This window comes from Miscanthus floridulus, chromosome 5, assembly GCF_019320115.1.
Source record: "Miscanthus floridulus cultivar M001 chromosome 5, ASM1932011v1, whole genome shotgun sequence".
NCBI classification, from domain to species: domain Eukaryota; kingdom Viridiplantae; phylum Streptophyta; class Magnoliopsida; order Poales; family Poaceae; genus Miscanthus; species Miscanthus floridulus.
In genome coordinates this window covers 127,705,376-127,732,079 of record NC_089584.1, presented here as the reverse complement: position 1 = coordinate 127,732,079, position 26,704 = coordinate 127,705,376, and the positions used below count along the sequence as shown (strand labels likewise).

The 26,704-nt window shown below is 51.1% G+C and overlaps 2 protein-coding genes across 2 annotated transcripts; both read right to left on the bottom strand.

Annotated features, from left to right (window-relative positions):
- Nucleotides 1-685: 685 nt before the first annotated feature.
- Nucleotides 686-3,777, bottom strand: LOC136450717 (scarecrow-like protein 9). Its single transcript, XM_066451300.1, has 2 exons — nt 3,655-3,777; nt 686-3,485 (listed from the first exon to the last, which is right to left on the bottom strand). The coding sequence occupies exon 2, from the start codon at nt 3,420-3,422 to the stop codon at nt 987-989; it is 2,436 nt and encodes an 811-aa protein (XP_066307397.1). The 5' UTR covers nt 3,423-3,485; nt 3,655-3,777; the 3' UTR covers nt 686-986.
- Nucleotides 3,778-23,821: 20,044 nt separating this feature from the next.
- On the bottom strand, nt 23,822-25,390 carry LOC136450722 (uncharacterized). Its single transcript, XM_066451307.1, has 3 exons — nt 24,225-25,390; nt 24,038-24,151; nt 23,822-23,945 (listed from the first exon to the last, which is right to left on the bottom strand). The coding sequence occupies exons 1-3, from the start codon at nt 25,388-25,390 to the stop codon at nt 23,822-23,824; spliced, it is 1,404 nt and encodes a 467-aa protein (XP_066307404.1).
- Between the last annotated feature and the right edge of the window lie 1,314 nt (nt 25,391-26,704).

Below are 26,704 nucleotides of genomic sequence, written 5' to 3'. Positions count from 1 at the left end.
CTCGCTGCACTAACTATCGCTGTTAGGATTTTCGGGGTTTTCTTCGCCGATCTTGCCTCCACTGTTCATGACCAGAGAGCACACAACGGCGATGCAATACGGCAGAGGTGGGCTGCTCCAGTCCGGCAGATACGCTGGGCTTTTCACATTAAAAGTGATGTCCACTGTACGTGGGCGATCGATCGGCATTCGCGACGCCAAAACCCAATCCTCCCCTGTCATCTCCGTGTCGATCAGCTCAGGCCGCCGCCTGCCGCCTGCTGGGCAACGTTCAAGACGCTCCAACGAAGGCCATGTATATCAGTATGATGTGAGTAGCGATTTGGACCTTTCTAGCTGAGATGTTGTCTTCTTTTGCAGTTTGCGCGACGTGTGGTCTTATGGTTCCAGATACAATCATGCAGGCCGCCATCACTGCATTTCAGCTTCGAGGGTAGCAGATAGCTGCAAGTCTGAACACACCCAATGGTCAGTTTCCTCACATAGTTGTGTTTTGTTCCACCAATACAAGAAAGTTACAGAACCAGCTAGATCTGCTCACCTGCTCAGAGAAGGACTGGAAAGTTGATCGGGCCACGATGGCTTCACTTGCCTAACTCGGCACTGGCCAGTAGCTCACGGAGGTGCACGGAAGTTTGTAGAGCGAGAAAAAAAAAAAAAAAACCCAAAACTTTGACAGCACTGGTTAATGGGGAACAAATATAATACAAGATTCCATAAGACTGATCCATGCATGAAACAACCCTAGGTCTACAGCGTAACTAACATACCTAGCCTGCTCCATCAAAGAATGCACTAATTGTTCCTGTCCAAAACTAAACCATAACGGCACCTAACATGCAGGGACCCTTGATCGCATCACTATATAGTAGTAGTAGTTCAAATAGCATAGCATAGCTATATGTTGCAGTCCAGGAACAATCAGCCCAAGCATCCACGAACAGGTCTTCATTTACAGTGCTCTGCGGTCATGTAAGCACAAGGAGCTAGGAAGAAGATTTGTGATCTGGCTTCCATGTTGAGAGCGCCAGTATGATGCGCCCTTTCCACCCTTGCAGTAACCACCTGTTGTCTTCGTCGATGATGAAGTCCTTGTGGTAGCACCTAACCTTCTCCCGAGCACGCTTCATGATGTCCTGGTTGATTGGGAGCTGCTTGAACCCAGCTCTCTGATTCATCACCTGCCACTGCTTGTATGTCTCAGGCCTCTCCATCCTTTCCAGACCCTCACAGGAGATTACATTGATTGCCTCTCGACCGAACAGAGCTGACTCGATAAGCAGCCTCTGCTCGTTGTCCCTTGGAATGTTTGTCTCCAGCATGTCAAAGACAGCAGAGTAGTGGTATAAGGCCTCCCGGAAGCGAGACACGAAGAATGGTGCATTGTAAGAGCCATTGACGATCCCATGAATGAACAAATGTGGGTTCATCTTCCTGATTGTGTTCAAGACCATGTTCCTTGGACTCTCAGCCACCACGCTCTCGTCCATCAGTGTCTTGAATTTGAACATGCTGTTGACAATCAGCAGCTCATCCTTCTCAATGTGGAGATCCTCTATCTGAACCGCCTCAAACCTAGATGGAATGGCTCGGAACTCAAAGGGCACATTGAAGGTCTGAGCATAATCTTTTAGATACCTTCCTGTCTCCTCTATGCGCTCTGCTGGGCGAAAACCAGGGTGTGGTGTGTCAATTCCAGTGATCCGGAGTCTTGGAGGGCCACCACGCCTGGTAGAGAGCCGTTGAATGAGGCACGGCCACTGAAAGCCATAGTATATACCGTAGTCGACAATGTGAACTTTCTTCGCCTTCTCCACGGCATTCATAATGGTTTGATTGGCAAAGAAATGAAAGATCTTCTTGAATGGACAAGCTGCCAAATAAAGCTGGTAGGCTTTCAGCACATCTGTGCAGGGAAACCTCGTCATTATAACAGACTTGTAAATCTGACTTCCATTACCAGCAAGCCTCGCCTCAAGGCCATTGGCGAAGCAGTGCGCCAAACGCTGGTCACCATCACCATTGGGCGATGCATGCTGTCTGATCTGCTTCAGGAGCTCAGCTGCACCACGTCGATCATCGGTGGCCACAGACTGAGCACAGTGGACGAGGAGAGTCTCCAAGTCAACCACCTCCTTCTTCGGCTGTTTCTTGCCACGGCCCTTGCCATGTCCGGACCCTTTTCCATGAACCCCATGCGAATTCTTTGCGACGTCATGCTGCAGGGCTTCACGCAGCTCCTTGACGCCTTTTGAACACATCTCACCATTGCACAACAAGACCTTGTCCATCATCTCCCGCACAAGGTGATCAGTGTCAATAGCTGGTGCTGAATGTTTACTGCACCTCCCTTCCTCTGCATCCAAGTCATCACCATAGAAATGCTTCTTTCCTCTGTGAATTGCTGCCTCAACATCAGCCTTCTCTGTCTTGACCTCTGCAAACGTGTTCTCCCCTTTGATGTTAGCCAACAAGCTTGTAACAGATGCTGGCTTCTCAAGATCAATCACCAACTTACTCTCGTCAGGCAGAAACTTGCTTGCTTCTTCAAGCCCGCGGCAGAACTGCATAGCCTGCTGGCTCTGCACCGCAAAATCGGTGAAGCCAACATCCGGCATGACACCAGGCGAGCTCAGCAACGACTCAAAGCCATCTGATAATGTAACACCGCTGCCGTTGGATGACGCGAATGACGAGGACTGCGAGAGCAGGTTGCTCTGCAGCTGGTAGAATTCCGTCGAGTCGTACGGCCACGCGCCGCCTGCTTCCACCACGCTGCTCTCAGGGCTTAGATCCTGATACAGCTGTGGCGGCTGCAGGAACGCGGTCGATGTGAAGTCAAGCGCCGGCGTCAGCACGGCGCCGAAGGCATCCGACGCCGCCGTGGCGGTGGCGCAGGTGCAGGAGCCCGCGCTGTAGCAGGAGTTGCCGACACTGCTGCCGCCGGGGCTCTCAACCGCGCTGCCGCCGGAGCTCGAGGGCCGTTCGGCGAGGATCTCGAGGAACGGCTTCTCGGCGGCGAGCAGCGCGGGGTGCTCCGGGTAGTGCTCGAACTTATCGTCGATGTCCTCGGCCATGAGCATGCGGTTGATGTAGCCCAGCACGATGTCCGAGAACGCCTCCGAATCGTCCAGCTGCGCCACCGAGGGCGGCGCGGTGGACGCATCCCGCGGCGGCGACGCGCGGTTGGTGCGGGCGGGCGGAACCACAGTAGTAGGCGCGACATTCAGATAGCTGCCGCCAACGCCGCCCGCAGCCGAAGCAATCCCATCAGGCGACAGGAACAGCAGCGACTCGAGCTCCTCCGCCGTGAATCCATTTGCGGCGGCGGCGGCGATTTGGGGGTAGATTGGCATGTGGCCGTCGCGCTTGGATCCCGGCAGCAGCGCGCACGGCTCGTGCAGGCCAGCGTCCATGACCATCGATGTGGACTCCGCGACCAAAACCAGCAGCGCCGCGTATAAAAATGCACTAGTGCCCGCGACCTGGCGGATGCACAGAAATACAACGAGAAGAATCAGAAGTTCAGAACTGGAGGCAAAGGAGATATCAGATATCCATGCCCACGAGTTGAAACGCGCTGACTAATCCGACGGATCAGTGGGCGCACGTAGCGCACTCGTGGAGATGCGCGAGCTCGTCAAGGGCGCGTACCTGCGTGCGACCGCGAGCGACCCCGGACCAGGATGGAGGCGAGAGAAAGAAGAGAGACCCGAGACGCGCAAGACGGGAGGATAAGAGGAACAGGCGCAGCGCAGAGAGGTGGACGTGAACCAGTGTTTTTCGAGAGGCGCAGAGGTGGCCGGACCCGGGCTTTTGTATCAACACAACACATGGATGCGGGCAGGAATGTCGACACCCAGGCCCGGGCCCGTGCGCCCCGTCCACGCTCCGCGGCGTGCGATCTCACGCGGGACGGCGCGGATAGGCCTCGGTGCACGGAGGGGGTGCCCAGCGAAGGAAGTTTCCTGGAAGCGGGCTATCTGGGCCGCAGGGATGATCTGGGGCGGGTGGACTGTGTCTGTGGACCGACTGCGACTGGGTTAATAATCGTCGGAGGCCGGACCAGCAGCGTTGTGTTGGGTCGTGACTCGTCCGCCGCCCCCGACTGTCTTTGGGCATTTTGACTAGCTTGACAGCCCAGCGACCTTAAAAATGGTTTATGATTTATGTTGCCATCGGTTCGCGATTAGGGACTTGGGTGGTCCCACGTGTCGGCCGGCTCAGTTGCGCAGATCGCACGTGCATTTAGCGTCTCCACGACTCTTCTTCCCCCTCCCCTCTGGCTCTGGCTCTCCGCGCGGGAATTTCACGGTCTTCGACTCTTCGCGGCCGTAACGGATGGGTGATGGCATCATGCCGTGCCGTGCAGATGGAAAATCTTGCCAGATTTTTGTCACCCGTGTGATTGCCTGACTTGCGGCAGGGTGCGGGCACCGGCGCATGGACCGGGTCCGCCGGAGTACGGGTCCGGCTACCTTGGTCTCCAAGTTCTTCTCTTCACGGCCACGTGGTGGTCCCGAGCTATCCACGCCGCCTCCACAGACGAGCGCGAGGCAGTGTGTGGCTGGCAGGAGGGTCGCAGCCGACCGACACCTCAGCTAGTGGGCGTGCGGTGCAGGGCCCTCGCCACGTCGTCCTACACTCATCACTTGCGCACGGCAGCACAGCGGTGGGGCCCGCGAGTGGTACACTGTTACAGTACTCTACTGGTGTACCCAGACCGGCTAAACTGAAACGTAGTACCAGCAACGTGTGGAGATCAGACTGGTTGATTTCTGAGCTGATAAGTACAGCTAGTACTTATTTATTATGAAAAAAAAATATTGTTAATTGACTGATAAATCTTGGCTAAAATCAACAAGCGAACAGACTATTTGCCGCAAAAGAACATGGCATGCAACATCCCGAATTCCCGATCCAGGCAAATACAGTGCGAGGAGGAGAGTGGTGACACATAAAGCACATTGAGATAGATAGGCATAGGCCACACCCCTACTAGCAACGACCCTGAGAGAGAAACCGACAGCCTATTCGTTTGGCTGCGGCGTGTCGTAAACGATCGTAAATCTTCAGCCGAATCAGTATTTTTTTCACGCAAATCAACCAGCAGTACTTCTTTACGAACCAGCAACGATACGAACCAGCCAACCGAACAGGCTGTAGCAAGATAGTAGTAATCTCCCTGCACTGATTCCATAAATCTGGATGAGACTTTGACTCTTTCTTCCCGTAATCTCGCTAAAGATTGTGGTCACCCATTGCCGAATATTTATGTATGATTCCAACTGCATCACATGCATGCATGCAGTGTACTGGCTCCAAGGATTCCTTTGTACATTGGAAACGGCTGACAATGAATCAGCCTGTTCGTTTAGCTGTGGCTTGTCGTAAACGATCGTAAATTTTCAACTGGAACAGTATTTTTCTCTCATATAAACCAGCCAGTAGTACTTCTTCACGAACCAGCAACGATATGAACCAGCCAACCGAACAGGCTGAATAACAATTACTCCCTTGACCCTATAATGTGCTAAAATTTGTCCCAAAATAAAAAAAAAAATAGGTTTTTCCTATTCACAATATGTTTACATTTTTGCCACGTTCGCTGGTCTGAAACTTGGCTGAAACTGGCTGAAAAACACTGTTCCGGCTGAATTGTTGTGAGAGAAAAACATTGTTCCGGCTGAAAAAAAAAACCGAACAAGCCGAATATGGGGTAAGCCGAACAGGACCTTTGAAGTAACTTGTGAAGGACTACACCGACACATCAAAAATTGACAAAGTCACTACATGTATCTCATTGTCGATGAGTACGTCATCTACACTAAAATAATACATCTTCAAATATTGAAATAAATACAGAAAATGAAAGCACCCACGACAAAGTCGTCGAAAATTTAAATCCTGGTGGACAGGCCACCACAAGTAACCTATATCATCTGAGCTACGCACTTGGAGACAACATGAACTTGTTATGTCGGGACAAAAAAAATTCTTCAGCTCTGCCTTTAGTGGATGTTCAAACATGACAATACAATTATACCTACAACAGTGTAAATAGACAAGGCAAAGTACAAATATATAACCTTGGGTGCTCCGATCTTATTCATGAGGAAGAAAGACTGCCTTCTTCGTTCGATGAATCTACATACCACCAACGTCTATTTGAAAAAAGAAGTATGAATCCGTGTCTTCTCTGCCATTTGATTTCCTTCACCACTAGCACTAGCCCCGCCAGCTACTAGAGTATAGCTATGTCGGGTTCATAAACTCGGGGTCCCTCGGGGACCGGCTTCCGCGCCAAGGCTCGGCCCAAGAGTCTGAATACAACAGGCCGGAAGAACGGCCCAGTCGCCGACCAGAAGGTCTGGGCCAAAAGGAGCCGCACCCGCTCATCGACCACTTCGGCCCACCTCTCCGATCGGAGCGCTCGCTTCGGTCTCCAGCCGCATCCAGACGCCCTCTCTGATCGAAAGGCCTGGCCCAAAGCGCTACTTCCGACTCTGACCCCGCGTCCCTCCGACCGGGGGCTCGTAGGGACCCTACACATCGCTCTTCTCCGACTGGCGCGACCAGAGCCAACTGGGGCTTTCCGACCAGGGATGCCAGCTCGGAAAGGACCAGGGGACGAACGGAGAACGCAAGCCAGGGCGCACAAGTCAAACCACGACCATACCCTGAATGCCTGTAGGAATAGTACTCTGCAACCGACCTAGCACAAACAGTATTGTAGGTGCCAACATTTCCCTCTACAGTATTGTAGGCGCCGACAAAACCCACACGGTAAGGCCCCCACGTGCCTCTGGGCATCAATAGTATTGTGGGCGCCGGGATTTACCGTACCAGGGTGAACGTGGTAAGACTCCTCACATGCCTCTAGGCATCGAACAGTATTTGCAGATATCCACATCTACTACTCCAGAAGAAAGCAACGCAACCTCCCATATGCATCTGACATATTACAGTGACGTCAACAGTATTGTGGGCGCCTACCATTATCTTGTACCCACCGGTGTGGGCAGCAAGGCTCGGTAACATACGCACCCTTTCCCTCTCACTTGTAAGGCCGTCCCCTTCATCTATAAAAGGGGTGCGCTTCCTCCAACAAAAGGGAGACCAATTCCAGTTGATTAGAGTTCCTTAGATCGATAGCTCACAACCACAGAACTGCCAGGTTCGGACCTCAAGCACACACTTGAACACCTAGCTCATAGTGAAGTTTCTGTCGTTCTCGGCCCTTTCGACCGGAGCCGACCAGACCCCTTGTACACCCCATATTTCTCCTTCTCATTTGTAACTCCACTGCAAACTTCGAGCACCTGGGCTCAGGAATAAAGTCGCTGACCGACCCAAATTAGACGTAGAGCACATTGCCTGGGCTCAGGAATAAAGTCGCTGACCGACCCAAATTAGACGTAGAGCACATTGCCTGAACCAGTATAAACCCTGTGTCATAGAGTGTTAGGCCACCTCCGATCACAACGTACAGCAAAACTACAAATATTTACTAGTTGGTCATATTCTGCACTGACAGTTAGCGCCGTCCGTGGGGAAGACGTTGTACGTTCAACACTTTTTAGTCATCGGATGGCCCACTTTTCTGCCACCCTCACCGTGGTGGGCTCGGGCGATACGATTCGCTTTGGTTCGCTGGAGTTTCCTGCACTCTGACCCGCTGGGATGCGAGTTCCGCACGTCTTCGAGCCATCCCAGGCCTTCCTATTAGGAAGCCTGGACTTCGTCGCCGACTGGCTCGACGTACTATACCTCCACGAGGAGGCTCACGTCCCGACACCCATCGGAGGGGCGCCCTCCATCGACTCCGGGACGCACGACTTCGACAACGCGGCATCTGCGCTTCTTTCTGAGCAAACTCTTTGCTCAAACCCCGCTGTGAGTAATGTACATACTGTCATTTACTTACTATTCTCTATCTTTCACCGATTACCTAGCAGAACCCTATTGTCCCCGACGTAACTGCCGTACGACCGGTCCCCCTATGGCCTCGCGTCTTCCACGGATGCATATGCCCGGGGGCTCCAAAGGAGGCCAGCACCGCTCCCTCTCACATTCGAATTTATGGGAATGCCAAGCAATGCTCCCACCTGTTTTCTCGACCTCATGGATGATGATGGCGAGAGTGATGGCTCCAGCATCGGCGACATGGCACCTAGCCACCGTCTGTCCTAGCAGTGCGCCATGGCGAACACTCCAGGACACCCACCAGCGGAAGCAGAGTCCTCGTGAGCTCGTACCTCTCCAGACCCTCGCGTAGAGACCCCCGAGCTCACACTTGAGCACGGGGAGGAACTACGACAATGATGGCTGCATCAGCCACCGACTACACCACCACGCTCGGTGCACCTCGTTGCACCCCGTGTGCGTAAGCCAGTGGGAGGCGCTCGGGGTCGTGCCCATCGGGTCCAGCACAACACTATGGATAGGGGGAATGATCTCTCCTACTTTGCTCGGGTGAACTAGAACATCGCCGCTGCGGCAATGCTTCTACGCGGCCTGTCCGAGCCGAATGACCCTCATGAACAGGTGATCCACCGAAACCTCTGGGCACTGGTGGAAACCGCCGCTGTTCAATAGGCCAAGTGTTCCATATCGCGACGCTGACTCATGGCATCGCTCCCTGTCAGGGGAACGGGGACGCAGCAGATGGGACGCTCCACCCGATTGCCGCCACAACCACCGAGTGCGGCACGAGAAGCCATAATAGCACCTCACCTCGACTTGATGACCGCTCTGTGCCAACCGCCTATCTACGCGTGGCTCAGGCCAAATCGAGACACGTGCGCATCGATCGGAGTCCTAGCGCTGACAGCCTGGGACCACAGACCTTTGTCCAACACCTCCTGCAAGTGTCGTTCCCACCGCGCTTTAGCGGAGGCTGCAGCAACGGCAAGGCCAAGCGCTAGGATCAAGACAAGGGCTCCTCCCTACAAAGGGGAAAAAAGAACAGAAAGGATCACCGTCGACCGGCCAACTCCGCGTCGGTCGCCAAGGCCGATCACGTGGGCACGCAGCCCCCAACAAGACCCTCCGGGCCAATTCCACAATCTCATGGAGAGCCTGTGCACCAACCACGACTACCCCGTCAAACACCTCTACAAGGACTGCCAGCTCCTCAAGCGCCTGCTGAGGCTGGCTGGCAGGCCAAAGGAAGAAAAAGGCGAGGAAGCAGCAACCAAAGAAGGAGGCGCAGCGGGCGAGGATCCAGATGACAGAAGGTTGAAGTGATCTGACCGGGCACCTACCGACTGGAGGACAACAATGGCAAGGCTCTCTCCGAACACTTGGAATAGGTATGTCATTTTTTCTCCCCCTAAGTTTTAGTCTTACCATTATTTACTTAAGCGTACGCTCCTATAAGAGCACCCGACCCGAAAACTTTTTAGCTCAGGGCGCTCGGGGGCTCCACTAGGGGGCACAACTACCTCTCTATTTTGTTTACTTTCTTTTAAGGAAAATTCCTTCCCACCCAAAGGGGTGGTTCGTTCCTTTAATTTACCTTATGTAACTTTGTTTTAAACATTTTGACCGATCACACCCCGCCTTATCCTACGGTTACGAGCAGCTGAGCCTCGTGGGCCATGCCCCAGGCTCCCAAGGTTATAGCCTATGGGATAAACAGGTAGGTACGAGAAAGAAAGAAATAAAAAACAAAGTTATGCTAAGGAAAAGCTAAGGAACGAAAGGGAACAAGCTTCCCCGAACGGAGTGACTCCATCACAGAAAATGAAACCAATTGTTCAATAAAACACCCACGAACGTTTACGCGGGGGCTCCCCCACAAACTTAAACTTTTTACGTTCACTAAACTACTTATATCTTACAAGCTACGAGACCGACCCGGCAGCATCTGCTGTCGATGCGACTGACGAGAGCACATGCTGCTCACCCCTCGGCGGCACAACGTTCGGCTCAACCGAAGCCAAGGCGACATTCACCTCCGACCTAGGCTCCATGCTATCTGTAGGCTGGGAAGCGTCCTCCCCGTGCATGCTTCGGGCCATGTCTTCATGGTGAACATCCATCACCCACTCGGCAGAGACTTGGTCCGCCACCGACCGCGCGTGCGGTAGCAAGCTCTCCCCGATCTATTGGACATCCTCCATGCTCAGGCCTTCAGCATACCTAACGCTCCGTAGAAAAGCCCGCTCCTGATAAGGTCCTTGACCGTGTTTGGGACCTCCGCCAGCAAGACAGTAGGCGCGCTAGTGCTGGGCACCGACCCGAAGACTTCTGAGACGACAAGCTAGGCAACGTTGCGGATCTGGTCAAGATCCCCCTCAAGAGCACGTCACTCTTCACGGAACTTGGCCAACTCCTCCGCATTATGTCTGAGGGTCGCCTTGGTCGTCTCCAAGTCCTACTCCAATGTCCTCACCTTTCTACCTAGCTCTGAGAGAAGGGCGACAAGCTTAGAAATAGGCTGAAGAAAGAAACCAACGCAATAAAAAATAGAAAAGGTACGTACCAGCACGAGAGTTCTCAAGGGCAGAGGTCCTCCACCTGTCGAGCCGCCTGTGCGCACAGTCGGGCGTTTGCCTCCTTCGTTCCCATCACTCGGCCCCGGAGCGCGAGCACCTCCTGCTCCGCCTCTGACCAGGCCCTCCGCTCCGCCTCCAGGGCCTTCCATGCCGACGGTAGGGCGGCCCGCTCCGATGCCAAAGCGCTCCGCTCTGGCTCAAGGGCCACCAAGGCCTCCTGAAGTGCCACCTCGGAGTTCGCCAGGGATGCCCACAACCCCGCCTCAGTCTCCGCCTGGCGGGCCTTCGCTGCCTCGAGCCCTTGCTCGGTGGCAGTCACCCGCTCCACTGCACACTACCCCTCTGTCCACGCCGTGGCCACCTCGGCCACCCAGTCCTGGGACTCACAGCAAGCGGACTCTACCTGACGCTCAAACTCAGCCATCCGGGCATGTTCCGTCCGGAGGAAGCGAGACTTGAGGGACGACATCTCCTTTAGACTCTACAAAAATAGGCGCGCTAAGGCAACCAATAAAAGGTTCAAAGGTCAAGAACAAAGTACGGAAAACTCACCACCGCGGCAAGCTATAGGTCGACCTCCACCAACTGCTGAGCAAACCTAACCTGCCTCTGGGCGTTTCCAAGCTTCTCGGACAGGTTGATGAGCTCGGACACCGCGGCATGCCCTTGCTCCCCAAGGATGTCCCAGAGCTTATGCTCCCGGGAATCTTAGAGAACAAATCGTGCCTTCATTGGGTCCTCAGGGAAGACCCACTCTAGGTCACCCTCCGGCGTGCCGGAGGGTCCAGCCTCCGATCGGACCACCGCTAGCTCCTGCGGTGACACCGGCAGCTCCGCTGCGATATCCACCTCATCGTCAGACGGGATGTCCACCACCTCATTCGCAGGGATCACCGCTAGACATCCCAACTCTGTCCCGACCGCACTTTCCTCCGGTGCCTTTGGCCCCGATGGCAAGGAGGAGCCGAGCGGCCCACCACCCGGCGAGATAGGGAGCTCAGCCTCCCTCGTCTCTTCCACCACAACCGGCGGAGGAGGGGCCATGAGAGTTACCCCCACCGTCGGCACTGGGATCGCCACCAACACCGACACCGTCGCTGCCATCATATCAACAGCTGACCTAGAGGGCACCATCCCCATGAGGGAAGGTTTTGCCGCCACCACCTTGCTCCCCCCATCGCTCATCGCAGCACGCTGCAGGGTGGGCCTCCAAGTCTCCTACAGGGAGTCGAGGCGATGCTCAGCCCCATCATCCCTCGGCCGCTGATAGAAATTGCAGGTAAGTCACACTCCAAAAAGACTCAACTAGCAAAAGATCGAAGAGCAACAAAGGGAAACACACCGGAAAGTGAGCGGCATGACTCTGAAGGCAGGCTCTGACGATGACGGGCCTACAGGACAAGGACCGCTCCTGGGCTGCAACCCGTGACCCCTCACTTCAGACGAGGGCGGAGTCACCCCAACCGGCTCCTGCCTGGCCTACGGGTCACTACGACCTCCGACTCAGGACTCCTCGATCAGAGCAATGGGCGGAGCGTCCACCGGCTACAAATCGCACGACGCACGGGCACCAGTCTGCCCCTCGGACTGCCTGGCTTGCTCAACCATGTCCACGGTAGGCAGTGTCTCCCCCGACAGCAAGTCACACATTGGCACCGGTCCCGGCGACGCACAAGGGTCAGTCCGCTCCTCGGACCGACCGGCTTGCTCAACCGCGTCCGCCACAGGCGACGACGGGACCGGCGACACCGCCAAGGGTACGGTGACCACGTCTGCTTCACCGCCCATCCGCCAACAGCATCCATGCTCGCTGCATGCTTCCTCGCTGTAGGAACCACCGCACGCCGCGTGGCCTCCTGCTCCTCACCGGCGGACGTCGCCGCAGGGTCACGACGCTCCACCGAGGTCACAATGACCTCCCCCTTGTTGGAGAAAACCATGTCATCTACATCTATAGGATCATCTGACATGAGTTCCAACTCGACGTCGCTCCTACGTTCCCCAGCCTTCATGAGCCGGTGGACTTCTTGCTCCTTCTCCTACTTCCGACGAACCTCCCTGGCTCTCTTCTTCTTTCGGGTGATCGCCGCATCCTTTTGAGCAGCCTGTCGGGCCGTGCCCTCTGGTCCCTTAGGAAGGTGCGGCCGGGACTTATACCTTTCAAGCCCCTATGGAACGGATGGCCCGAAATCAAGAAATAGGAAAAGCTGAGGAAGAGACACGAACGAAAAAGAAGGGATCATACTAGTCTGGACACAACCGAGGCATTGAATGGTATGGGTTTCCCCACAACTGTCTCCTTGGGCCTCAGCTACAGCACCTAGCCAAGGCGACTCTAGACCTCATCGTCTGGCAGGTCCTCCGACGACGCACGGTCTAGGTCCGACTGGCCGCTGTACCACCACATCAGCTGCGTCCTCTCCGCTAATGGCGCAACCCGGCGGCGGGAGAGGGTGTGGAACACCTACACCCCGTCAAGGCCCCACTTGATGAGCTTCCAGAGCTCCTCCTTGATGACTCCCACCTTGTGCTTCTCTGTGCGGGTGCAACCCCACGACTAGCTATCCCACTTCTCCAGCCTCCCATCGGTGAACGCTGGGAACAGCGCCACCACCAGATTCCTAATGTAAAACCACTCCCCGTGCCACCCTAGGTTGGAGTCATAGGGGGTGTACACGAGGTACGAACCTCCCGCGCTTGACTTCCTCTGTAAGGCAAAACCTCCCACTGGTGCGGTTTTGGCTGAATTGCCCACCGCCAGGGTCCTCCCGGAGAACAGTCGCCAAAAGAAATCCGCGTGTGGCTCCATCCTAAGGAAAGCCTCGTAGACGGCGATGAAGCCGGTGATGTGCAGCACCCCCCGTCGGATTAAGGTGCTGCAGCTCTAGACCCCACTCATTGAGGAGCCTGTGCAAGAACCAGTGCACGGGGTATCCTAACCCACGCTCATGGAAGGTGAGGAAGGACACCACCTCGTTAGGCCGAGGCTGCAGAAACTCCTTCCTCCCAGGAACCTTCCAGTGCGCCACCTCCTATGGCGGCAGAAACCCCTTGTTGACGAAGGCCTCCAGCACTGACTTCCTCACAGTGGACGACCTCCAGTCCGACATTTTGCTCCGGGGTCACAAGAGGATTGGTGAGTTCTTCTCTTCCCCCTCGCTCTCTCCCCTTTCTTTCCTAGAAACCTCCGCGGCTCTCAGGAATGCTCACGGCAAGAAGGAAGAGGGAAGGCAGCGACAGACGAGGAACATGCAAAAGAACGGGGTAAAAAAAGTCCTCTCCCTTCTCCTACTTAAGGAAAAGGAAACAGCAGTCAGGGAAGGGCGCGCCGATCGGGGAAGGTGGAACGGCGAGGCGAGGAATTCTCTCTCTTTCCCATTTAATGCAGATAAGACATGTCCTGACCGATGAGACGTGCCCTGCGTGACGGAACGACTCCTGATCAGAAGGGACGTGGCCTAGCCATGGCCCACCACTACCGCACGATGGGCACAAGAACCAAAGCACCACCACACGTGGGTGGCTCCCCGCTTCCCCAGGCCAGACCTAGAGGAACCCAAAGCAAAATCTTCCACCAGAAGAAACCATCCAAACCCCTGAGTCGATCAAATCACTCAGGATACACACCGAGACACAGGTAGGAAGCGAAGGGACGCCCCATGTAGGCCATGCCGACTCCGTCACGAACAACGAGTGTGGGTCTCGGTCAGACATTTTCTGACTGAAGCTCTCCGAGCCCCATCACTCCATTCGACAAGGTAAACACTACCGAACCCCTTTATTTCCTTATAAATCATTTCATACATCCATATGCGCATTCATTCCATACGCCCACGCCTCCCGGATGATTCGGGCCCTGAACCACCCGGGGGCTCGGGAACTAAGCATCGCATGTGCAGCGAAATGCATCACAACGCTCCATGTTGTGTCATGAAGCGGCGGTTGCCTCATTCGACATGAGCAACCAACAGAGCCAGGGGAGAAAACTATAGATGAGCCCCATGCAGCCCTCGCCCGGTCTGATAGACCAGGTCATCTCAACCTTCTTGTTCGATCCTGAACCTCTCGCCAAGCCCACAGAATCTCCATCGAGGGGAAGCCGTTAGGCCACCCAGGTCGGTCTCTAGAACGACCTAGGCATCTGTCAGGTTGCAGGTAAAGGAGTAGTGGAATGTCACAAGAGAGCTATGTCGACCCCGTCACGAACGACAGACCCGGATTTCACTCGATCATACCCGTTAGCGAACTCACCGAGCGACGTCGTTTGAGCCCGAGCGATCGGGATAGGTGACAAGACTCAGCCCCTCCGGTTGTGAGGAACCGAGGATAGGGTAACGCACACAACTCACATCAACCCCTACGAAGGCCCAACAGGACTCGGGGGCTCAAGACAAACGCTAGGGTCTATGACCCCGAACTCGCTAGGATCCACGACTTCGACTCGCCCGGTCCCATGGCGTGCACCGATGCCAGGATCCGCGAGCACTGCCTCGTCCGATCTATAAACTAACCAACTAACTACGCTTCTGACTGCACTCCAAAAATCTAGGGACCGCGACCCCGAACTCACGTCATCCGGCTACACTTCCGACTGCGCTCCAAAAAATCCAGGGACCGTGACCCCGAACTCGCGTCATCAGGATCCATGAGCACCACCTAGTCGCCTCGTCTGATCCCAAAAAACTAACTAAAAACTAACTACCTCGGCCACCCAGGCTGCGCCGAGGCCGGGATCCACGACTCCGACCCGCCCGGTCCCACGGCGTGCACCGACGCTAGGACCCACGGTCTTGGTCTCGTCCAACCCCTAAAGTAACTCCCTCACCTGATCCCACGACGCGTATCGACGCCAGGATCAGTGAGCTCTCTCACACCCGAACTAACTTCCTCGCCCGATCCACAGCGCGCATCAACACCGGGATCAGTAAGTTCTATCTCAATCCAATCTTCGCACCTAAAAACGCCTTGGCTGCACAACGACGCCTTGATTGATAAAAATCTGTCTTGGACTAAAAAAACACACACACGCCCGCTAAAAACAACACCCCCTAGACGGTTCTGCCCGAACCGCTGGGGGGCTCGAGGGCTACACCTGCGGGTGCGCTCACGCGCACCCACCGACAAAACAAAAAGCCTCCCCTAGTGACATAGAAAACCCCCCAGACGGTTCCACCCAAACCGCCCAGGGGCTCAGGGCCTACACCTGCGGGTGCGCTCGCACGCACCCGTCGACAAGACAAAAATCCCCCGGACGATTCTACCCGAATCGCCCGAGGGCTCGGGGGCTCCTGTCGGGTTCATAAACCTAGGGTCCCTCGGGGACTGGCTTCCACGCCAAGGCTTGACCCAAGAGTCTGAACACAATAGGCCAGAAGGATGGCCCAGTCGCCGACCAGAAGGTCTAGGCCAAAAGGAGCGGCACCCGCTCATCGACCACTTCGGCCCACCTCTCTGATCGGAGCGCTTGCTTCGGTCTCCAGCCGCATCCAGACGCCCTCTCCGATCGGAAGGCCTAGACCAAAGCGCTACTACCGACTCCGACCCCGCGTCCCTCCGACTAAGGGATCATAGGGACCCTACACATCGCTCTTCTCTGACTGGCGCGATCAGAGCCGATTGGGGCTTTCCGACCAGGGATGCTAGCTCGGAAAGGGCCAAGGGACGAACAGAGAACGCAAGCTAGGGCGCACAAGTCAAACCACGACCATACCCTGAACGCCTGCAGGAACAGTACTCTGCAACCGATCTGGCACAAACAACATTGTAGGTACCAACATTTCCCTCTACAGTTTTATAGGCGCCGACAAAACCGACACGGGAAGACCCCCACGTGCCTCTGGGCATCGATAGTGTTGTGGGCGCTGGGATTTACCGTTCTAGGGTGAACGTGGTGAGACTCCTCACATGCCTCTAGGCATCGAACAGTATTTGCAGATACCGACATCTACCACTCCAGAAGAAAGCAACGTAACCTCCCACATGTATCTGACATACTACAGTGACGTCAACAATATTGTGGGCGCCTACCATTATCTTGTACCCGCTGGCGTGGGCAGCAAGGCTCGGTAACATACGCACCATTTCCCTCTCACTTGTAAGGCCGTCCCCTTCATCTATAAAAGGGGATGCGCTTCCTCCAACAAAAGGGAGACCGATTCCAGTTGATCAGAGTTCCTTAGATCAATAGCTCACAACCACAGAACCGCCAGGTTCGGACCTCAAGCACCCGCTTGAACACCTAGCTCATAGCGAAGTTCCTGTCATTCTCGGCCCTTCCGACCGGAGCCGACCAGACCCCTTGTACACCCCATATTTCTCCTTCTCGTTTGTAATCCCACTGCAAACTTCGAGCACTTGGGCTCAGGAATAAATTCGCTGACTGACCCAAACTGGACGTAGGGCATGTTGCCTGAACCAGTATAAACCCTGTGTCATTGAGTGCTAGACCACCTCCGATCACAACGTACAACAAAACTACAAATATTTACTAGTTGATCACATTCTGCACCAACAAGCTACTTTCGCTACCTTGACTCTTCTTGTTATTATCCAGACCCGTCAAGCCATTCAAAAGCAAAGAAATCAAGATTCATAAGCAAAGCGAAGGTCAAGCCTGATCTCCCTCTCCCTTGGTATGGTGGACTCCTAAAATAGAAGGTCAAGCCTGATCTCCCTCTTCCTTGATATGGTGGACTCCTAAAATAGGCTTTCTTTGTTCGTATGATTTTTCAGAATACTATAATAAGCCACTCCTGAAAATGGGCTAGCTACTCGAACTAAATATTGAACTTGCTCTTTAGCATAGGTAGACTTCACTTCCCTTGTTGAAGAGGCTAGTCTTCGTTTCCGATTCCCATGTTGATGAAGAAAGTGCCCGAACTATCATATTTATGAAATTTCTTATTTGAGGGATTTTGATGTTTACTATTTACGTGTTTGGGTGAACCTCGATCAGCCTCGGTATCTAGTGAGCCAATGAAATTTTCTTTCAGAGAGGAGCCTTACCTAAAATTGTTTCTCACCACAAAAGTGTCGAGGGTTTGTCGGATCATTGCATCTGGCAAAAAAAAACCTGCATGGAGTAATTGTGCCCTTTTCCTTTCGACAGCGACGGCAAATAATGCTGATTGGACAGTGGGATACGTGTACGTGAGAAAGTTAGAAATCATGTTTGCCGCGTGCCTGCCATCGCCGTCCACAGAGAGCAAACACTTAGATCTGTTTAAATCTAACGCCTAAAGTTTTAGGGAACGTGTCGTGTTGGTGTTCGAATACTAATAAAAAATAAATTACAGAATCTGTCAGTAATCCGCGAAATGAATTTATTAAGTCTAATTAATCCGGTATTAGCACATGTGTTACTGTAGCACTACATTGTCAAATTATAGACTAATTAGGCTTAAAGATTCGTCTCGCAAACTAGTCGTAAACTGTATAATTAATTATTTTTTTAGTCTATATTTAATACTACATATATGTGTCAAACATTCAATAAGATAGAGAGTAAACTTTAGAAAAAGAACTAAACAAGACCTTATTTACATGCCTTCACATCCAGGCATGACGCATACAGATCCACCGCGTAAAATACACCGATTAATGTACACGTCGACAGATCATCACGGTGAACTGTGAGACGAGATAAGTTAAATAATGTATGTGATTGATGGATGATCCCTGAACTGATCTTTTTATCGGCGTTGTTTGTCGTCGTCTTATAAAGTCCTTGTTGCATTATGTGTTGAGCCATGCATGTCCCTCTCGCCCTTCAATTTTCAGCCACTTTTTTGTTGTTTACTTATTTTTTTATGATCAATCTAATAACTATCGTAGCATCAATCATGATAACGTTTGATCCATCACCTAGAGCCTAGAGGAAACTATAAAAAATGATATTGATATGACGCAATTATTTAATTTAATTTAATTTGCTCCTTCGGCAGAAGTTGCGTGGTTGATCCTAAGCCCTGGTCGCTTCGCTGAAAAGTCAAGCTGAAAAGTATTATTCGCTGATTTATTGTGAGAGAAAAATATTATACCATGATTGGTAAGTTCAAACGAACAGGAAGCTATTATTTTTTACGTGGTTGACTTCAGCTCGCTCTGTTTATCTGGTCAATCAACACGATCGATAGTTTTGTTTGTGCAGGCCATAAAACTGGTCAACCACACACATGCAAAATTTGTGCACTTCCGTTTGAGGGCGCGTACGTACTAGAGAACCCTGTATTTGCTTCCTATTTTTGTTGTCTCTCTTAGCTGAACGTTGTTGATAAAAGTCGCTATCACGTCTCGGACTCACCTGAAACAGCTCCCATGCACCAATTCGTGCACCGTGCACGGTAACTACAGTGGGAACGCATGTTTCACCAATTTCCATACCTACATGCATAATTTCCAAACTCACCAAACCTCGATTAGCAATTTGGCATCCAGCATCCGGCCGGTTTATATGTATAATATCATGATCATGATCAAAACAGCCTCGTACCTCCATGCACGTCCCAGGAAACCTCCCGGAGAGTAAACAAACGTTTCCATGCACCATTACCCACCTAACGAAACATCATCATATCCGCACCACTGCTGATGCGTACCCGACCTATATAAAATAATAATACTGGTCACCACTGACCATGCATCAAGCGATTGTACTTATGCTGTGTTTAGTTGCTAATTTTTTTTTTCAAAAATGCTACAGTAACTATCACATCAAATCTTGTGATCCGTGCATAAAGCATTAAATATAGACGAAAAAAACTAATTGTACAGTTTAATTGGAAATCGCGAGACGAACGTTTTGAGCCTAATTAGTCTATGATTGAACATTAATTACCAAATAAAAACGAAAATGATACGATAGCCAAATTTCTAAGTTTTTTGCGAACTAAACACAGCCTTAGCGGCAAAGCACCCCCGGTTCCGTTGTCGAATACGGAGTAGTATGTTATACTACTGCTACTAATAATAGGACGCACCAAACAGCGCCCAGGTTCATTGCATTCGTACTGCACAAGCTTTGAGCAGTGCGTCTTTTGGGGTTGGGTGAGTAGCGCCTTGACCTTGACCTGTGTGAGCTGCTTGCTTGCCTGCAGATGTCGCGTTTGACTTGGCTTGCATGCGGCGCGGCGCGGCGCGGCGCAGCTTCGAGCCTCGGGGGAGGAGTTGGGCAGTTGGCCCAGCACGTAGTCCGATATGACGACATATACGAGTATGATCCTACTGCGTGGAAACAGGATACAGTACGACCCCAAAAAAATATTCTCTGTTGTTGTCCATTCCAAACTACTACTGACCTTGACCATTGACAATGCCCCTGCATTATTTTACACGGCGCCGCGCCTCATGACATACTACGAGGAATATAGCCCAAAAATCTTCACCGGTGCAGCCCGATACTACTGCAGATCTATATTTCGAATCCATCGAGTCAATTGCTTCACCACTACTCCAGCGTGATAAGCAGTCGACTGCATTAATTCTGAATCGTCTGTTTCTTCAAAAAGATCTATATGCCTGCTTCTTGGTCGCTTGTCCGGGCATTCCGCCACACAGGCAGGCGTACAGGCACGGCGGGTGCCCGGGCCATTTTGCCCGTTGCCAACTTGGCATCCCCTATTCCCCTCTCTATACAGCCATGATAGGATACCACATGTTTTGCTTCTAGAAGGTCGTCAGCGTGTTGACCAGAAAGCGAGAGTGAACTCGGGCATCGCTCTCGCATTAATTAAAACTGCGGATATGGCCATGCAGTGCATCCTAGATTGATTCGGTATGTGCTGTCACGGGACGAGAGGGACATGTGCCTGTGCGTGCTCGGATCCAGAAGACGCTGAAAGGAATCGATCGCGGCCTGAAAACCAAACCAGCAGGGTTGATGGATGGAAATTTGACATTATCTGCAGAAAGGCAGAACATGACATTAAACGCTTTCGCTTTGGCAGTACGTATATATATGGCTGTGTTTAGCAGTAGGAATTTGGATTTTGGGGTTACTGTAGCATGCTCGTTTTTATTTAATAAATAGTGTTCAAATATGGATTAATTAGGTTTAAAACGTTCGTCTCGCAATTTCCCACCAAACTGTGCAATTAGTTTTTCTTTTCGTCTACATTTAATGCTCCATGCACGGGCCGCAAACATTCGATGTGACAGGTATTGTAGCAACTTTTTGGAAGTTGGGGTGGAACTAAACAAGGGCTATATCAGGAATTCAGGGTTGATGGATGGAACCTGTAGCTAGTTGTCAATGATACTTTCATCATGTGATATTAACAATTTAACACTCTCCCACTGTCTGACCATATCATGAAACGCGTGCCATAGAATTGCTATGCAAAAATGTAGAAATCGCACATCTCACAACCGCAATTTTTGCTCGTAATGCAGCATATTTTGAAGGGAAGAGTCCCATTGAGATTTTATGTCATGCGAGAGCGCTAATGAGATTTTGGACAGGACTATATGCTGAAGTGGACAGAGAAATGCTTATCAATGGGGTCAACACCATGCTTCGGGAGGCTGCAAGACTAATCCTCACCAAAAACACTGCAGAAGGACAGAAGCGCCTGAAGCTTGGAGGTGATGATGAAGCGACGAACCTGTGAAGATTGCGGGATGCAGAAGCGGTCTGGCGTCTCATTTTGCTCTGATATATGCTGGGTTTTGTGACCTTTTCTTTTGGTATATGGTGAAGATTGAACTGTAATAAATTTCCCTTTTTTACCTGGTAGTGGTTGTTGGAACTGTCATGCTGGTGTTTTGGTCTGGTGAAGATTGGACTGTAATAAGTTTCCCTTTTTTACCTGGTAGTGGTTGTTGGAACTGTCATGTTGGTCTTTTGGTCTGGTGAAGATTGAACTGTAATAAGTTTCCCTTTTTTACCTGGTAGTGGCTGTTGGTACTGTCATGCTGGTCTCTTATCTCCTTTAGGGCCTGTTTAGATTCCAAAAAATTTTGCGCAGTATCCGTCACATCGAATCTTACGGCACATGCATGGAGTACTAAATGTAGACGAAAAAAAAACTAATTGCACAGTTGGATGAGAAATCGTGAGATGAAACTTTTGAACCTAATTAGTCCATAATTAAACACTAATTGCCAAATACAAACGAAAGTGCTACAGTAGCCAAAATCCAAAAAATTTTGGATCTAAACGGGGCCTTAGCCATCTGACTCTGAGATAGAGTTTGGGCTAGGAGCTCCTATGATATGTAATCTTTCTCTTCTTAACCGTACTCATGTATTTTTGTTTATCTTTAAATGAAAATGGGGGATGACCTTCGCGTGGAAGAAAAAAACAACTGCAATTTTATCTGACCAAAGTCAACCGTAGTCTCTTGCCATTATCTCTCACTCTTCGAAAAATACATAGAACCACTCCTTGTACTGTTGTACAGGCGCCTCACGAAACACGGACTTTTTTTTTAGAGGAACGAGATACGGAGTTACGGACCATATATGGCCAACGCTTCCTGCTAAGCCCAAACACGAGCGGAACGGCCACGCGTCTCCATTCTCCAAGGCGTAAGGCCCATCCTTAAGGCCCACGTAGAAATAGCCGAGTCGCAGTCGCAGGACCCTGCTTTCGCTGACTCGCTGTCGTGGCTTTCTGACATGACGGCCCCATAGCAAGCGGCCCACATGTCAGAAATTCACAACACATGGAAGTGACTCGGCTTTTACACGTGTGCCATTAAAAAAGTTTGTAATTAGACACAGACCATTGAAAAAGTTGACCGCACACATATGCCACCGTTCTGAACTTCTTTGCTCTCCAAGTCATTCCATCCGCATTTCGTTCATTTTTCACCGTTTGGGACTCCTAGATTATGTCAGTTAAAAAGTCCATAATACCCCTCTCATCTCTATCCTCTCTCTCAAACTCGACCTCATCGCGGCGGCTGGCCGGGCCGGAGCTCGCCCGCACGCGCCCCGGGGCGGAGCTCGTTTGCGCCCACGTCCGCGACGGCTGGCCGGGCGGGAGCTCGCCCGCACGCGCGGTGGCCGGCCGTGGCCGAGCTCGCGTCACCTCCACGCGCGCTGCGGCAGATCCACGGCGAGGACCGGTTGCGGCAGCTCCACGCGCGGCGCCTCCTGGCTCTCGCCACCGCCGTTTGGGGACGAGGCCGCCTCCCTGCACACCGGGGCCCTCGCTGTCGCCGTCGGGGCTCGTGTCGGTGTGCGCGGGGGAGCTCTGCCCTTGGCTGCTGCAGCTCCCCTTTGCTCACCCTATCCATCCCCCGCCATCTCCTTCTTGGCCGCGGCGGCACCGGAGGCGCGCCTGCACCTCACCCGGGCGCGGAGCGCGTGGCGGGCACGCCCATGGCCATGAGCAGGAGCACGGGAGCGCGAAATGGAGGCGCAAGAGAAAGAGAGAGAAAAAGAGAGTTTGGGTGGCTGACAAACGAACCTCACCGTATGATAAAATGGTCATTTCACCTATCGGTTTGGCACCGTTAAGTAGAAAAACGGACAGAATAGCTTAGAGAAAAAAAAAGTTCAGAACGGTGGTCTATATAGAGAAAATTGGCTATTTGCCATCGCAAACAATGGGCTTCACAAAATTGCCATTCAAAAAATTGACTTCGTAAAATTGCCAGTGTAAACATATACACTTTGTTTTTGTTGCCATAATCCCTATTTAGCTCATTTGTTTCTGAATTTTGGGATTGTCCTCCACACGAAAAGACATTGCTGCCCTTGGCTGCTTGGAGACGTCCGTTTGCATCACCGTTCGCGCCTTGGCTGCGTCGGACGTCAGAAAGATCAGCGTCATGTTTCTGGAAGGGAACGAGAATACGGAGCAATATATTTTATAATGTAATTGTACTACAGGAACGCGAAATTTCCTTCATATGTTCAGCAACACTGACGCCGACAACAATAAGCATATTATTTTCGGCGCATAGGAGGGAAGCCATCAGCCATCGGATGATCAGGTACGCCTAGCCTACTGCCTACCCTATAGCACGTACTATACATGAAATCGCTCGCTTATCTGCTCTGCAGGACAGCAGGAGCAGGAGGCGTACCTCATTCTCTGAAACGCATGGCAGCCACCGAAAGAAAGCCCTCCAACAATCAAGGCCACGGCACTCCACCTGCATGTACGACGTTCCCGAACAAGCTACCAAGTACCAACTGCATGCACTCCACCTCCGTTCACGCATATTCTGTCACACCAATTCATAAATTAAAAATAAAATGAGTTCACATCCAAATCCATAAGCTGAGTATAAATGAGTTCATCTCACACATGCATAAATTGAGCCTAAATGAGTTCATCTTGTAAATCTATAATTTAAGTCTAAACGAGTTCATCCAATATGTAGCCTTCTTTTTGGCGTCAACTTCTTTGGTGCAGCTGTAGTAGGCATTCTCTCTGGAGTAGTGGTCATAGATTGTGCTGAACCGTCCTCTCCCAGCAAGTAAGCAAGACGGCTACACACAGATAGTACTACACTTAGATAAATATTTTTGGACCAGATTTGTACATCAAAATGACATAGATTATTTCTGTGACTGTTTTTTACCTTCTAGTCACCCTTCCAGGACTATCCCGTAGTATTTGCTCTCTAGTTGGTCTCTGTGGGGTGCTAACCTCACCTGACTTAGCCTTTGTGACATTCTTTCTAGGCTGTCTCTTTCTACAAGAAAAAGGGAATTAAATTTTATAATGACATTATAATTATAGGATTGAATGTAAAAACAAAGGTTTACCTTTTTTTCTTTGTCCCATTGAGTGGGCACTTGGAACTAGCTTGCCTGTGACCCTTTTCACCGCATCTCTTACAAGTCATTGGGCCTCTAATCATTTTCTTTCCCTTAGCGTTGGTTGGAGCAGTGTCACCTGCATTAGTAGCATTGTCACATGCATTGGTAGCACTACTGGTACCCTCACCATCTTTCCTACCTCTCTTCTTGTGTCCACCTTCAAGACATCCTTTTATCCTAAGTTTTCTTTGTCTTCCACTTTCTCTAGGATTAAGAGGTGCACCAACAACAAATGGCAGCTGCACATGTGGCCATTGTGATCTACCTGTCATTGGCTCAATCTCTCTACCATATGCAGCCTTGAATCTATCCGCTGAGTAGTAGTCATGCACAAATTGTTCAAGGTCCACTCCCCGTCGTGAGGTTACAAAGGCCAATACATGTTGACATGGCTTACCAGTGTGCTGCCATTCAAGACAAGTACAAGTCCTTTGATGCAACTTGACAATATGCCTTTCAGCAATATTCTTACTGTGGTCCCAAATCTCTGCACTCCAATTAGCAGCTGACACAACTTTCAAGTGTCCCAATCCTCTAGTGTTGGCCTTTAGTTGAACCATAACACCTGGAAGTATCCTCCCAACTGGCAGTCTATCTGCAATATTTCTCCTCTTGTTCCACAATCTCATAATCATCTCTCGAACCTTATCAGCAAGTTCAGCAACAGGTAAGTCCTTAATGTCTCGTATCCAATTATTAAAAACCTCAGCTACATTATTAGTGATGTAGTCACACTTGATATCTGGATTAAAGCCACACCTATACCACAACAGGTTATGGTAGTCAGTTAACCATTTCACCACTTCTTGTGATTCACATTTGATTGCAGCCATATGCTCAAAGAATATATCTTGATCGTATGCCCTTGCTGCAGGATACATCCTTCCAAACCCTCTAAACTTTTTCTGAAAATTTTTCATAAGATGAAGAAAGCATTCTCTTTGCTCTGCCTTTGGGAACACACGCTTCACTGCATTCTCTAAACCCTTGCACGCATTTGTGCACACTGCAAGGAGTGGAGGATCACCTATGGCCTTCTTTAGTTGGGTCATAAACCAAGTCCAGTTGTCCTCTGTTTCAGAAGCTATAAACCCGAAAGCAAGTGGGTACATCCAATTGTGACCATCAACTGCTACCGCTGAGGCTAAATGGCCATTCCACCTTCCATTAAGTGCTGTAGAATCTATGCTCAAGTAAGGCCTACATCCTTCCAAGAAACCATCAATACAAGGTTTAAGAGCACAGAAAAAACGATGTAAATAAACTTTACCATCCACTTCAAGCACCTCAATTTCCACCACACTCCCAGGTGACCTCTTCAATACCTCAGCCTTCCATCTGTACAGTAGCTCAAAACTCTCTTCCCAGCTACCATAAACCTTCGCGAGAGCTATTTCTCTACCCCTCCAGACCGTGTCATATGAAATTGTAACAGAGTGCTCTTTCTGCAACTTTTTCTGCAACTCTTTAGCACCCATATGAGGATAATCCCTGAGGATACTAACAGCCTTGCTAGCTACCCAGTTACGAGATGGTGTAATAGTTTTCACCCTCATCGTGGAAACACATGTATGGTGATCAGTTAAAACTGTGACCTGCAATTACACAATTTGTGAGAACTACATGAAATAAATTCAACAAATTAAGTAATCTAAATCTAAACTACATAAAAATATTTTCACCTCTACAGTACTTGCGCCCTTATGCTTCGAACCATTGATTTTCCAAGGGCAGTCACCAGTGGACTTGCAGAAACCTCTAAACCTGGTCGGATCAGACTTCTCAGTTCCCAAATCAAACTCTTCGTTGATGGCAAATTGCCGCACTGCCATCCTAAACTCTTTCATAGATGGGTAGATAGTGCCAAGGTCCATCTTGGGGTGGTCCTTATCATATGAAATTATCAACTCACTTGGTATAACATCACTAGTAGGAATTACAGCATCATTATCATTATCATTATCATTATCGACACTCGGCATATCCATTGATCGATCATTTGGTGCAGCCACGTGTGCACTCTCCTCATCTCTAAGCCCTAAAAGCACATATATTTGATTTTCACTCAAAAGTTCAATTCTTCCTTCCTCATCGTGTGACTCTACTATCTGCAAGTTGTCCCAGTCAACTTGTGGTATAGGATCATCAACCTCCATATCAAACCTAAACCAAATATCGTTTGCAGTTTACGGTTTACACAAAAAATTTTTGAAAAAAAGAAACAAAAAAGCGTAAAGGCTACATCACCACACCTCGGAGGCAGTGCACGTTGCACCATGTCAGGCAACGTCGAGGGCGCAGAGTCTCCGTCGAGCGCAGGTGCCAGCGAAGCCGTGTCAACGCCGGTCAGCGAGGGTGCGTCCACCACGAGGGACGAACTAGGATCCGGCAGGGCACGTGACGACGTTGGGGCTGCATCTAGCCTG

Bases quoted from the DNA above. Each gene is read 5' to 3' on its own strand.
- LOC136450722 (XM_066451307.1), bottom strand. From the start codon at position 25,390: ATGTACCCACTTGCTTTCGGGTTTATAGCTTCTGAAACAGAGGACAAC. The intron at 24,152-24,224 runs GTAAACCTTTGT...TTTTTCTTGTAG, and splicing joins AATGGGACAAAGAAAAAAAG to AAAGAGACAGCCTAGAAAGA. The intron at 23,946-24,037 runs GTAAAAAACAGT...ATCTGTGTGTAG, and splicing joins CCTGGAAGGGTGACTAGAAG to CCGTCTTGCTTACTTGCTGG.
- LOC136450717 (XM_066451300.1), bottom strand. From the start codon at position 3,422: ATGGTCATGGACGCTGGCCTGCACGAGCCGTGCGCGCTGCTGCCGGGA.